Source organism: Ambystoma mexicanum, chromosome 5q, assembly GCF_040938575.1.
Source record: "Ambystoma mexicanum isolate Mex_15411 chromosome 5q, UKY_AmexF1_1, whole genome shotgun sequence".
Taxonomy (NCBI): domain Eukaryota; kingdom Metazoa; phylum Chordata; class Amphibia; order Caudata; family Ambystomatidae; genus Ambystoma; species Ambystoma mexicanum.
In genome coordinates, this window is record NC_090933.1 from 1055776209 (window position 1) to 1055789313 (window position 13105).

Consider the following 13105-nt stretch of genomic DNA (forward strand, 5'->3'; position numbering starts at 1 on the left):
GAAGCATCCGCGTATGAATAATAAGTCCTATGCTATGGGTGGAGTTTCCTTAAGTCCCACGGTTCTGCTGAGGAGTACAAATAGACAGAAAGCCATTACAGGGTCAGAGTTAATGAGGGTCTCAGTGAACGTAAAGGTTACAAATTGCCAGCAAGAGAAATAAGGAGCAGAGTTTGAATAAGGGTCCCAGTGCCATTAAATGTCAGATATGGGCATAAAAGGTCAGGTTTTACATAGCGATCCCAGCGGCATTAACAGTACGATGTGGTAGGACGCGACAGGTCACCATTAGGATAAGGAACCTAGTGCTGTCCAAGGTTTGAATTGTATGATTCAGAGTTAGAAGAGGAATTGCAGTTCCATGGGTGATTAGAAAGTCGCAGAGGTCCAAGGAAGCATCAGAGTTTGGCTGTTGATCCCTGTTCCAACGCAGGCTGGTAATTGGCCGAAAAGCGAGAACGGATCAGCTTCTAGGTGACTATCTTGTTGCTGTTGAAGGTGGGAACTTGGCAGAAATTCACATAGGGATATCATGTGTATCCTTATCACTTTGACGGTTATAACAGACAGGGTAGCTGGATGTTAATATTGATAGGCATATGAAATAGATGAGATAAAGGGTGATCGGGGAAGAAAGAGCAATAAGTGAAGAGTGGAGGAGGGGCAGGAAGAGAGCAGACGGTTTTCCTACCATGAAAGATTTTTCCTAAAACCCATTGGCCCCTGATGTTTTGCTGTGGTGCTAATGGTGATAAAAATCCAACCAGTGGATCATCCCTGCGGGCAATGGCTCTGTCAAGTCTGTGTTAAGTACCATTGCTTCACTCAAGGCCCTTAACTTGGGAAGTGGGCCGCTGCTGTCCGGTGCAGCCCGCTGGCCGGGTTCTTATCTCCTAAAACATAAATGAGTTAGCCACAAGTGGCAATGAAAGGATGATTTGGGAATCATCAGCATATCAATCCCCATAAAACCAGGAGGAAAAGATAAAGGCATCCAGATGTTTGGATGAATGGCTGCAAGGGGCCCAATAGCAGAGGTCTAGAGAGTGAGATGCCAAATAGTGAAACACGGCAAGGAGCAGATCATAGAAAGAAGGCAATGTAAGACCAGAAATGCAGATGCCCAGAGAACTCAGCAACAGGAGGATAGTGCAGCTGACCGGTTCATAAATATACAAAGGTGTAAGAGAAGTCATCCACTAGGGAAGGGATGAGAAGGGCAGAGGCACTTGGACAAAGAGTAGAGCTTTTGGCCTTAAGGGGCATACTTAAACCCAAGAGGAGATAAGAGAGAGGTAACCACATGCAGGAGGAAACCTGTCAGGAAACTACACACCCTAAAGGTTAAATAAGAGGGAAGAAAGGACGTTAAATAGGATAGAATAGTTGGACAATAAGATCCAACCAGCATCATTTATAAAGGCATGAGTGAATGTCTGCTGTGAGGAGGTTACACGAATCCACGCATTTAAGGACAGCACAGAGGTAGATGCACAGAAGGGAGAAAGACAGAGATAATGAAGAGTGGAGGGACATTCCAATGAAGTCACAAGAAAAAACAGACAAAAAGATGTGCAGCCATGATAAAGAGGTGCGGGAAGGAGGTGGCCAATGTAACACGTTCATCTCTTCATGAAAAATGTTGTCAGTCTATGGTGGTGAAAGACTTCAAAGAATGATCCAAAGAAAGAGAGTACACATAGAAATGCCATCAAGGTGGAAATAATCAAGGAATATGATATTGTTGCCCCACCCTCACCCCTCCCAAGGGGCCCGGAATGTCGGGAATGACATGATACCACCATAGGCAAAGCAGGTCCATGTGTTTCTGATATTTCTATACATCCTGAGGACAGTCAAAGGGTTAGTAGGAGGTTTCCTGGGCATATGCAAGTGCCATACTGTAAAGGTACAGTCAGGTGTTAACTTTCTGCAATCTTTTTGCTGCCCTGCGGATATCAGAGGAGAGTGAATGAATGGAGAGTACGGCCCACAGAGGTAGAATGCTCAAGCCTAGTTTCACAAGAATGTGGGATGTTGGGGGTGGGGCAAGAAGGTGAGCATTGCAATGATCCTAAATATTGTTTAAATAAAGTCAACACCTTGTAAAACCTTCAGATGTGGAAACCATCAACATTGTTGAAATGGTGTTCTTGGTAACAATGGCGGGTTTTGTACCACAGTTAATTTGTAAACCATTTTCAATGCACTTAAGATTGTTTATCATTTAGCGGCAAAGTTTACTCCATCACTTACTTTTGTTTATTCCATTTTAGGCAATTTCGAGTAATGTGCATAAAATCCAAATGAAGAACCCTTTCAGAAAAGTGAGGTTTACTGACATAGAAAGAGACACCGTAGTGTACAAAAATGCCTCTGCCTGTTCACCGTAGCCTCGGAGCGTTAACAACATGTCTTAACACTTAACGGCTATCGGAAAGAAGAGTTGGAACAAGTCACATTCAATGAATTCTCCGAGGAGCTCAGTCCAGCATCACCCCCATTGGTCACGATGAAGAAAATATGGGAGTGAGCGACAAGACGATATTCCGTACAAGGCGGCTCCCTTTCTCTGGAGATGATTTATGAACCTACATGTCCGGAGGGAGGCTTCATTCAGCTTCAAATAGTAGGATTGCAAAAGCCCCCTGGCTCTGCATCTCTTTATGCGGAAATTGACATCCAGTAATAACAGGCTTAAAATACCTCTCGTTTATATGAAATACTGTATCGCCGAGCTGTCAATCATCTCAATGTTTTTAAGCTAGTTGAAGATTTTGTTTCTGTGTAAGTGTATCACTCCATTAAAATTAAAAAAGTAGACTGCATCTAAAAAGACCATAATTGACCTTACATTTTTGAGAATAAATTCAAGCATTGGTGACCTACGACCCGGAATAAAACAGCAAGGGGGATCTGTTAGTAACACAGAAAAATTGAAGCAACAACAAATTTACAGTATTTTTTAATTTTAATTGAATACTAGGCCAAAACATTAATAAACAGGTTGATTCAGGATTTGACACACGTCATTTTCTATCTCGGCTGTGTATTGGATTAGACAAACAAATGTTGCTGCTGTCAAATTGTGAAGAATCCACTCTTGGTCACTAATCGCAAGATTTACGTCCCTGATCCTCAGACTACATAAACTTTCTTTTTAGGTTACACACACTCATCCAGCTCATTTTTGTGGGGTTAACAAACAGAAACATTTGAAATATAAAGGGGTGGTGCTCATCAATTGTGGCAGGCTGTTGCTACGTTACCACACCCAGGCAAAGGCCCGCACTGAAGCCTAAGTAGATCATCATGACCTTTCAACTTCAAATCTAAAAGAATGCTCCCAGATGCCGAACTCACCTGAGAGAGCTGAGCTTATAATGAAGGTCAATCAATTCCATCCTAATTGTGGACTTTTCCTTTCCACTCTCAGACAAACGTAACATCGGGGTTCTCCTGTCCTTTCCCCCATACCATGTTTTTAAAAAAATATATATATTTTGAACTCTTGTATTTTCCAATTTTCTTTTTCTCTTTCCGAGACTGGAATAATATAAACACCCATAACAGAGATGAAAACCTTGAATCTTTTGCTTTGTTTTCCAGCAAGCTTCATACTGTATAAACCCTTATGCCTACATACAAAGCTAGATGAATACTCCTCCAAGGTAATCACAGGATTTAAAAGAGAACCACAATTTATTGCAGCAGTAAGAAGATGTGACGATGCAGTACAGCATTCCTTACTTAGCACTGGGATGTAAAGGGGCACCCACACATCACCCAGAAAGCCATTGGCCTGAGTATAAACCCTTGGGAGCACCGACGAGTTCCCAAGTCCATACTCCGGTTCTAAACCTGCTTGCAGATAGGAAGGGGCATCACCACCCACTCTGAGCCAGGCACACAGATAAGCACATTTATATTATTAGTATTAGTATTATTTGGGTATTTATTGAGGGCGGACCTAACTACAGAATGCAACAGAGCGCTTTACAATCATCGGGGGAAGAACAGGGGGAGGGTGTTTATAAGACTCTTCACCCAGTTCTCCCCTCTGTGTTTCATCAATCAGGTAAACCTTCTTGTCATGATGCCTACCCCCAGAGCATCAGGCCAGGCCCAGCACCCCCGGAAGCAGGCATCATGCCCTCGGGTAAAAGCCCAGCGGCCCCTTATAGGGACTCTTTGGACTCAGTCCTGGCGCCTTTGGCACCAGGCTCATGTTGGACATCAGTCCTGGCGCCACAGGCGCCAGGCTCATGAAGGGAGGTGTTTTGTGCACTTACCTGATGCAGACCATGCTGCACGCTTCAGGCCTCCCTGAGACCTGAAAGGGACTATTTTTTCATACGGAGTATTTTTCAAACTCAGGCGTGGCCAGGGAAGGATACATACCTAGTTGGGGAAGGATACATACCTGGGACTTCTTTGGAGGCTATTTAAGCCACGCCCAGACAGCAGCTCATGCTTCGCGTTGTTCTGCTTCCTGCAGCTTAACGCTCACCGTGTCTGCTCCTGCTCCTGGACTACAGCCACGCCCGTCTTGAACCTGGAAGACCTGCAAGGAAGGAAGAGAAGAGAAAGGTGAAAACCAAGGATTATTTCAAGCTTCTTACCTGCATCCGGGATCTTCTCGCCAGCATCCCTGAAGGAAGACTTCAGTTTAAAAGCATCACGTTGCTCGCTGCAGCGCCACGCTTCACTCACCTGTCCTGTCCTCGAGACATCTCCCGGCTCCATCGCGGCTGTCAGCATCGGACGCCACATCTCTGCACCTAGGGGAGAGAGGAAGAAACAAAAGGTGAGCAGAAGGACACACAGAAGGAAAGCCTGATTAACAGCCATAATACTTACCGGCTTTTCTTCCACATTTCGGGTCGGTGCCGCCCCGTTGGAAGGTACCGTACCCCGGCCCCTATGGGGAAAGGACTAGAGACATTTCAGAGGAATGATAAGGACATCTAGAGGGATCGCCCTCATTACTACTCACCTCGGCAGGTTAACCCCTCGACGCATCGCCTTCATTCTGCACCTGAAATAAAGGACAGATCACAGGTGAGAAAGTCAGCATAAAGGGGGCCTCACTTGAACTTTGAACTTTCATACTTACGGTGCATCGCTCAGGAAAGTCAAGTGGATTTTGCCAGCGCCATTCTGAAAACCAGTGAAGTAACTGGACGAACGCGCGCCCCTGCACCAGAAACAGGATGGAGAGTTCAACCTTCCAAACCATAAGGTGAGCTTAAACCGGGTTTGGAGGAATAGAGAGGAACGGAGAGGGCAAGGGGGGAGCTAGCACACCATTCTGCAGACTGTTAATCCCCTTTCCCATCTGCAGAAGGATATTCCTACGGGCCAAGGAAGCACGATTTGGAGGTCCTGTCCAATCAGTGTTCCGGGTACTGCGCATCACGCTAGAAGAGGCCACAGTAATCCAGACTAGATCAGCGCCCCCGTGGGAACCAGGTGGGCGTTACAGAACGCGAAGCCTCCCTACAAATTCCCACCCAGGCGCTATGGAAACTTCTGAGACTGACCAACTGGCCCAACTACTGGGGGATTTACGGGCCGAGGTACACGCCGCTCGTCAAGAGACTAATGCCCTCAGAAGAGAAGTGATTGTAACAAGGGAAAGGACTGATGACCTGGCTAGACAGCTTTTGCAACGTCAAGCTGGACAAACTCCTTTACCCGGTTCCGGGGGGAACCCCATTCCTGTGGTTTCCATTAACCCTGTGCTGATTAATCTACCTGCAAACATGCCGCTGGCCCCACCCGAACGCTTTGCTGGGGACCCCAAACGATTCGCCGTATTCATGAATCGGTGTCGTTTGCACTTCCTATGCAGACCCGGGGCCTTCCCTAATGATCAGACCAAGGTAGCCTTTGTGTTGTCATATCTCAGCGGCTGTGCTGCCGATTGGTCAGTCTCACTGGTAACTCAAGATGACCCGATTCTTCGTGATTTTCAAGGATTTCAAACAAGCATGGAAAGGTTATTTGCTCAACATTCCCAGGGACAGGCTCTGGATGACGAACTTCTATCTCTGCGACAGGGCAATCAAGACCTTCTATCCTACATTGCAACCTTCAATAGACTAATTGTGGAAACTGGTTGGCCAGAGGATAAAAGAATCGCGTTATTCTATCGAGGTCTACGCGGAGAACTTAAAGATGTCCTGGCACAAGTTGTAAATCCACCCCAAGAATGCACTGAATATATAGACTTAGTGGTCCAGTTGGATCACAGGCTGCAAAACAGAAAAGCAGATCGGTCCAAGTTTGAAACCCTAGTGTGGGCCAAAACCCACGCTAACCCCAACGGGGCTGATGCCTCGGAGCCTATGCAAATCGGAGGAGTTAAAGGACCCCTAACTCAAAAAGAACGGGAAAGAAGACGACAGATGCAATTATGCCTTTATTGTGGGTCCTCAGGACACTTTCTACGAGATTGCCCGGTTAAGCCGCCCAAGAAGGTGGTAGGAGCCGCTGATAAAATCCATGGAAACTCTGTATCGGGAAACGACCACGCCCGGCAAGCGTAGGGGTCCGCTTGCCGAGCTTGAAAACAAACTCTCAGACCTCGGATTTCATTGTGCCAATGGTCCTCATAGATCCGGAACAGCTAAAACGGTTGCATGCTATAAAGGCATACATCGATAGCGGGGCTATAGGAAACTATGTGGATCGAGAATTGGTCTCTAGGATAAACCTCCCTCTGCGTCCTAAAACCAGCAAAGATGTCATCACCACTGTAGATGGAACCGAAATTGCCTCTGGACCGGTAACACATTCCACAGCTGAGGTGACACTTGTAGGTCCAGATGGCCATCGGGAGGCAGTTGTGTTTGATGTGATCAAGGCTCCACAGTTTCAGCTTATTCTCGGAGTCCCTTGGTTAGAGACACATAATCCTCGAATTGATTGGCGAGCGAAGAGAATAACCTTCCCGGATTGTGCACAAACCTGCTACCCAGAAAATCCAAAGATTAATCTAGCATCAGTAACCTCTGTCCCCATGCAACTACCTCCAGAGTACCAAGACTTTCAGGACGTCTTCCAAAAGGAACAGGCCAACACGTTACCTCCCCACAGATCGTACGATTGCCAAATCGATCTGGTGCCCGGTGCACAACCCCCTTGTAGCAGGATTTATGCCCTTACTGAACCTGAGAATCTGCATTTGAGACAATATTTAGATCAATACCTCGCCAATGGTTTTGTTCGCCCGTCAAAGTCCCCGGCATCTTCAGCTTTGTTCTTTGTGCCTAAAAAAGAGGGCGACCTTAGGACTTGTATCGATTACCGCGCATTGAACCAGATAACTGTTAAAAATCGTTACCCTCTGCCTCTGATCCCTGAACTCCTTGACCAGGTGAAGGACGCTTGCGTATACACCAAGTTAGATCTCCGGGGGGCTTATCATCTGTAAAAGAAGGCGACGAATGGAAAACGGCCTTCCGTACAAAATATGGACTATTCGAATACCAGGTGATGCCTTTCGGGTTGAGCAACGCGCCTGCTGCCTTCTAATTCTTCATGAATGATGTCCTTCGGGAACTCATTGATGTCTGTGTTATCGTGTATATCGATGACATTCTTGTGTACTCCTCTTCGGAATCTGATCACAGAAAACATGTCAGGGCCGTCCTAGAGAAACTGCGCCAGCACAAACTGTTTGCCAAGATGGAAAAATGTGTTTTCCATACCACCGAGGTTGAGTTTCTCGGATTCATCCTGACACCTAAAGGGGTCCGAATGGATTCACGGAAAGTGGATGCCATCCTCAAATGGCCAACACCTAGTTCAGTGAAAGGTGTTCAAAGCATGCTTGGTTTTGCCAACTTTTATCACAGGTTTATCCCAGAGTTTTCACGTGTGGTGCAACCCATCACTGCACTCTTGCGAAAAAATAAACGCTTTGAATGGACCGAGGAAGCCGAACAGGCCTTTCAGGAGTTGAAAGCTAAGTTCACGTCCGCACCTATTTTGAAGCACCCGCGTCCATATTTCCCATATATAGTCGAAACCGACGCGTCCAGCTTAGCCATGGGAGCTGTCCTGTCTCAGAGAGACCCTGAAACCAACCAACTGCACCCCGTAGGATTTTGGTCCAGAAAGTTTTCACCGCCGGAGATAAATTATGCGATTACCGATAAGGAACTATTAGCTATTAAGTCCGCCTTTAAGGCTTGGCGGCATTATCTCCTCGGCGCCCGGCATACCATCACCGTGATCACTGATCACCGAAATTTACAATATTTAAAAACTGCCAAGGCCCAATCATCTCGACAGCTCCGATGGGCTTTGTTCTTTGCTGAGTTCGATTTTGTAATCACCTACTGCCCCGGTTCTAAGAATGGTAAGGCGGGCGCTCTATCCCGAATTGGAATGGAAGAAATAGACACAAACTCAGAACATGTGCCAATAATTCCCGAACAAAGAATTTTGGGAATAACCACTTTACAAACCCTTGAAGACATTCAAGCACGAGTAAAACAAGTCCTGGACTCTTCAGCCTTGCAGGATTGGATCAAAAAGGAGTCTAACTTTTCAGTCAAGGATGGCTTACCTTACTTCCAAGGACGCTTATTTTTGCCAGAAAAGGAATTGCAAGAACTGGTTATTTCCCGTCATCATGACACCCTGATGGAAGGACATCCTGGCATTGCCAAAACTGAGGAAAAGGTTAGACAATCTTTCGTGATGTCCTGTGGAGTTTGTGCCCAAAACAAAGGTCAAAAGACAAGACCCGCCGGTCTTCTTCAGCCCTTAGACATTCCACCAGCACCTTGGCACACCCTGTCACTAGATTTTATCACGGACCTGCCCTCTTGTAATGGTTACAATACTATTCTGGTCGTGGTGGATTTATTTTCCGAAATGGCCCACTTTATTCCGTTGAAAGGATTACCTTCAGCCTTTGTTCTTGCCAAGGAATTCCTCTAGAATATCATCCGTTAGCATGGATTCCCGTCCATGCTAGTCTCCGATCGGGGAAGCCAGTTTATTTCTCATTTTTGGAAAAAGTGTTGTCAGCTGGCACAAATCGACGTAAGACTCTCGAACAGCCACCAGCCACAGACCGATGGTCAGACGGAGAGAACAAACCAGACCCTTGAACAATTTCTACGATGTATGTTGCACCAATCGGAGGGTAATTGGAAGGATATTCTGTGGGTGGCTGAATATGCTTATAATAACTCGATACACTCTGGAACGGGTCAAAGCCACTTTTTTACCCTATATGGACATCACCCTCGTACTTCAGACTTGGACTCACCTTCGAGCCTTGAAATGCCAGCAGTGGATCATTTGCATTCTACGATAACTCAAGCCTTCAAGGATGCAACTGCACATTTGCAACATGCGAAAGAGAAATACAAAAAGAATGCGGATCTACATCGAAAGGAGGCACCTCCGTACCAAATTGGGGATCAAGTATGGTTGGCTACCAAACACTTATCGCTCAAGGGACCTCGAACTTTTAATCCAAGGTATTTAGGCCCTTACTCAATCAAAGCTATAATTAACCCAGTAGCAGTCAAGCTCAATCTACCAGCCAACATGCGGATTCACCCCGTTTTTCATGTGTCACTTTTGAAACCAGTACAACCAGGAACCAGATTAATAAAGCCACCAGACCCAATCCTGATAGATGGAGAGCCAGAATTCGAAGTAAAGAACATTTTGGATTCCAAAATCTTAAAATCAAAGCTTTTCTATCTAATTGATTGGAAAGGGTACGGGCCTCAGGAAAGGTCTTGGGAACCCAGTGATCACGTACATGCACCTCGGCTGGTAAAAAGGTTCCATCGGAATTTCCCAAAAAAACCGAAACCTCCAGAAGGAACGACCTTGGGAGGGGCCTTGGCGGGGAGTGCTGTCATGATGCCTACCCCCGGAGCATCAGGCCAGGCCCAGCACCCCCGGAAGCAGGCATCATGCCCTCGGGTAAAAGACAACGGCCCCTTATAGGGACTCTTTGGACTCAGTCATGTTGGACATCAGTCCTGGCGCCATAGGCGCCAGGCTCATAAAGGGAGGTGTTTTGTGCACTTACCTGATGCAGACCATGCTGCACACTTCAGGCCTCCCTGAGACCTGAAAGGGACTATTTTTTCATAGGGACTATTTTTTCACTCGGGCGTTGCCGCGAAGGATACATGCCTAGTTGGGGAAGGATACATACCTGGGACTTCTTTGGAGGCTATTTAAGCCACGCCCAGACAGCAGCTCATGCTTCGCGTTGTTCTGCTAACTGCAGCTTAACACTCACCGTGTCTGCTCCTGCTCCTGGACTACAGCCACGCCCGTCTTGAACCTGGAAGACCTGCAAGGAAGGAAGAGAAGAGAAAGGTGAAAACCAAGGATTATTTCAAGCTTCTTACCTGCATCCGGGATCTTCTCGCCAGCATCCCTGAAGGAAGACTTCAATTTAAAAGCATCGCGTTGCTCGCTGCAGCGCCACGCTTCACTCACCTGTCCTGCCCTCGAGACATCTCCCGGCTCCATCGCGGTTGTCAGCATCGGACGCCACATCTCTGCACCTAGGGGAGAGAGGAAGAAACAAAAGGTGAGCAGAAGGACACACAGAAGGAAAGCCTGATTAACAGCCATAATACTTACCGGCGTTTCTTCCACATTTCGGGTCGGCGCTACCCCGTTGGCAGGTACCGTACCCCGGCCCCTATGGGGAAAGGACTAGAGACATTTCAGAGGAATGATAAGGACATCTAGAGGGATCGCCCTCATTACTACTCACCTCGGCAGGTTAACCCCTCGATGCATCGCCTTCATTCTGCACCTGAAATAAAGGACAGATCACAGGTGAGAAAGACAGCATAAAGGGGGCCTCACTTGAACTTTGAACTTTCATACTTACGGCGCATCGCTCAGGAAAGTCAAGTGGATTTTGCCAGCGCCATTCTGAAAACCAGTGAAGTAACTGGACGAACGCGCGCCCCTGCACCAGAAACAGGATGGAGAGTTCAACCTTCCAAACCATAAGGTGAGCTTAAACCTGGTTTGGAGGAATAGAGAGGAACGGAGGGGGGAAGGGGGTAGCTAGCACACCATTCTGCAGACTGTTAATCCCCTTTCCCATCTGCAGAAGGATATTCCTACGGGCCAAGGAAGCACGATTTGGAGGTCCTGTCCAATCGGTGTTCCGGGTCCTGCGCATCACGCTAGCAGAGGCCGCAGTAATCCAGACTAGATCAGCGCCCCCGTGGGAACCAGGTGGGCGTTACACTTCTCCCATATCCAAGTTACAGCAGTTACTGTCATGATGGATGAATAACTAAGAATAAAAGCAGCTAAATCAAGCCACATAGCACTGGCGTGCAGTATAAATAAATAAATAAATAAAACATATCATAACATAAAACCCTGCAAGCTGCGCCGTGCACCAGGCATAGAGGGGCACAGCAAACAATTTAATTAGCAGTGGGGAAAGCCACACAAATAGAAAGAAAACGAATCTTGTGTTTTGTTAATACGGTCACACCTCTAAATGTTAAGAAAATGATCAGTCTGAGACAGTAACCATGTTTGAATGGTTTTGTTAATATCAATGGCAAAAAACAAAATTGTCATCTTACTAGCATCCACTTAATACAATAATTTCTACAAAGAAATAAAATGTTTGTAAATTAAAGTTGAAATAAAACTTTTTTTGAAAATCAAGAGAATATGGGTGTTTGTTTTTATTGCTTGTAAGAGAATGCTCTCGTGGCAGACTACACATCAAATGGAAAACTCGGCGCCGGTTTCGATAGATTTGAGGTCAGTCTTGGGAGGAAAACTCAGAGGCAATGCGCTTGCCTTGGTAGTAAAACGACGCGACGCGGAGCATCACAGGTTCCATCCCCAGGTCCGCGATTAGAAACCTCTGGTTATTAAGCTCGTTATAAATACCCAATTACAATATATGGTGGTTGCTCATTCACATATTTCTGTAAGATTTAACAGTGCATGTGTTCCATTGGACACCATCTTCGTTCATGTATATAGATGATGTCATTACTGTACTGCATTCACTGTGGGGTAGACAGGACACATCAATTTCCGTGGTCTGTAAGTCTCCCATTTGTTGCATATAACCCTCTGATTGAATATTGTGGCACTTTCTGTTGTAGGTGTATGTCTGCAAGTGTGCATAGTTCCTTCCTTGGCTCTACGTGAATATGCCAGCAGGAGAATGCCAGCAATGGAATTCCCATTATTTTTACTGGGGAATCCCCTATACGAACCTTATTCCTCTCTCCATCCCATCTATACCCAATCCCTCTGTGTGGGTGGGTAAACGAGAACGCCAACGCCGGGGTTTTCCCCCTCTGGAATTCTACCGCTGGCATATTTACGTATTACGTATTCTTGTCTTTGATTTGTCCGTGCCATTGTCAATTTCCACTTACTTTGCGAGTCTAATTTTGTGATTTTCAGAAACCCAGTTCACGTGCAAGACGCCGGCAATCGCGGATATTGTTATCCTGGTCGACGGTTCGTGGAGCATTGGCAGATTCAACTTTAGACTGGTTCGAAATTTCCTAGAAAGCTTGGTGTCTGCATTCAATGTGGGGAGCGATCAAACAAGGATCGGTAAGCGATGGGTAGCTCTGGTCTAATTAATTCACAGGAATACGTGGTCTGTTGTACATCATGCTTAATGCTGGGGTTTGTGTGTTATCATTGCTGGCAGATATGAGGCCAAAGCCCGGTAAATTAAGTTCAGTAAATTAAGTTCTCTTAAATAACACTATTTGTTTCGAATGGGAAAATCAAGACTGCAGTTTATGTCTTCGGTTTAAGCAGTCCCTATTAACTACGTTTCTAATGTAATACATTTTGATCGCCAAACAACCGGGAGGCACCTGAAAAGTCTGAAAAAATGTTAACGATGCAAAACTAGGTGCCAATTTAGGACAGGATGGAAAGGGAGGCAAGTAAAAAGTGTGCCACTTAATGGAAACCTCTTCACTATTCAGAGCTCTAGTGAAAATCACATTCACCATTGGCACCCAATGCGTGGGAGCCAGCAAATCAGCAGTCTCCAATTCTTGTCTGGAATTTCCAGCATAAGCCCTCATTTGAAGTG

General features: G+C 46.1%; 1 protein-coding gene across 4 annotated transcripts in view; it reads left to right on the forward strand.

The window, feature by feature from the left end:
- COL14A1 (collagen type XIV alpha 1 chain) overlaps nt 1-13105 on the forward strand; it is a 699289-nt gene that overhangs the window by 214413 nt on the left and 471771 nt on the right. For all 4 annotated transcript variants that reach the window (XM_069621559.1, XM_069621558.1, XM_069621560.1 and 1 more), the window contains one exon: nt 12454-12609. In XM_069621559.1, coding sequence (XP_069477660.1) covers nt 12454-12609 — 156 coding nt within the window. The remainder of the gene's footprint in view (nt 1-12453; nt 12610-13105) is intronic.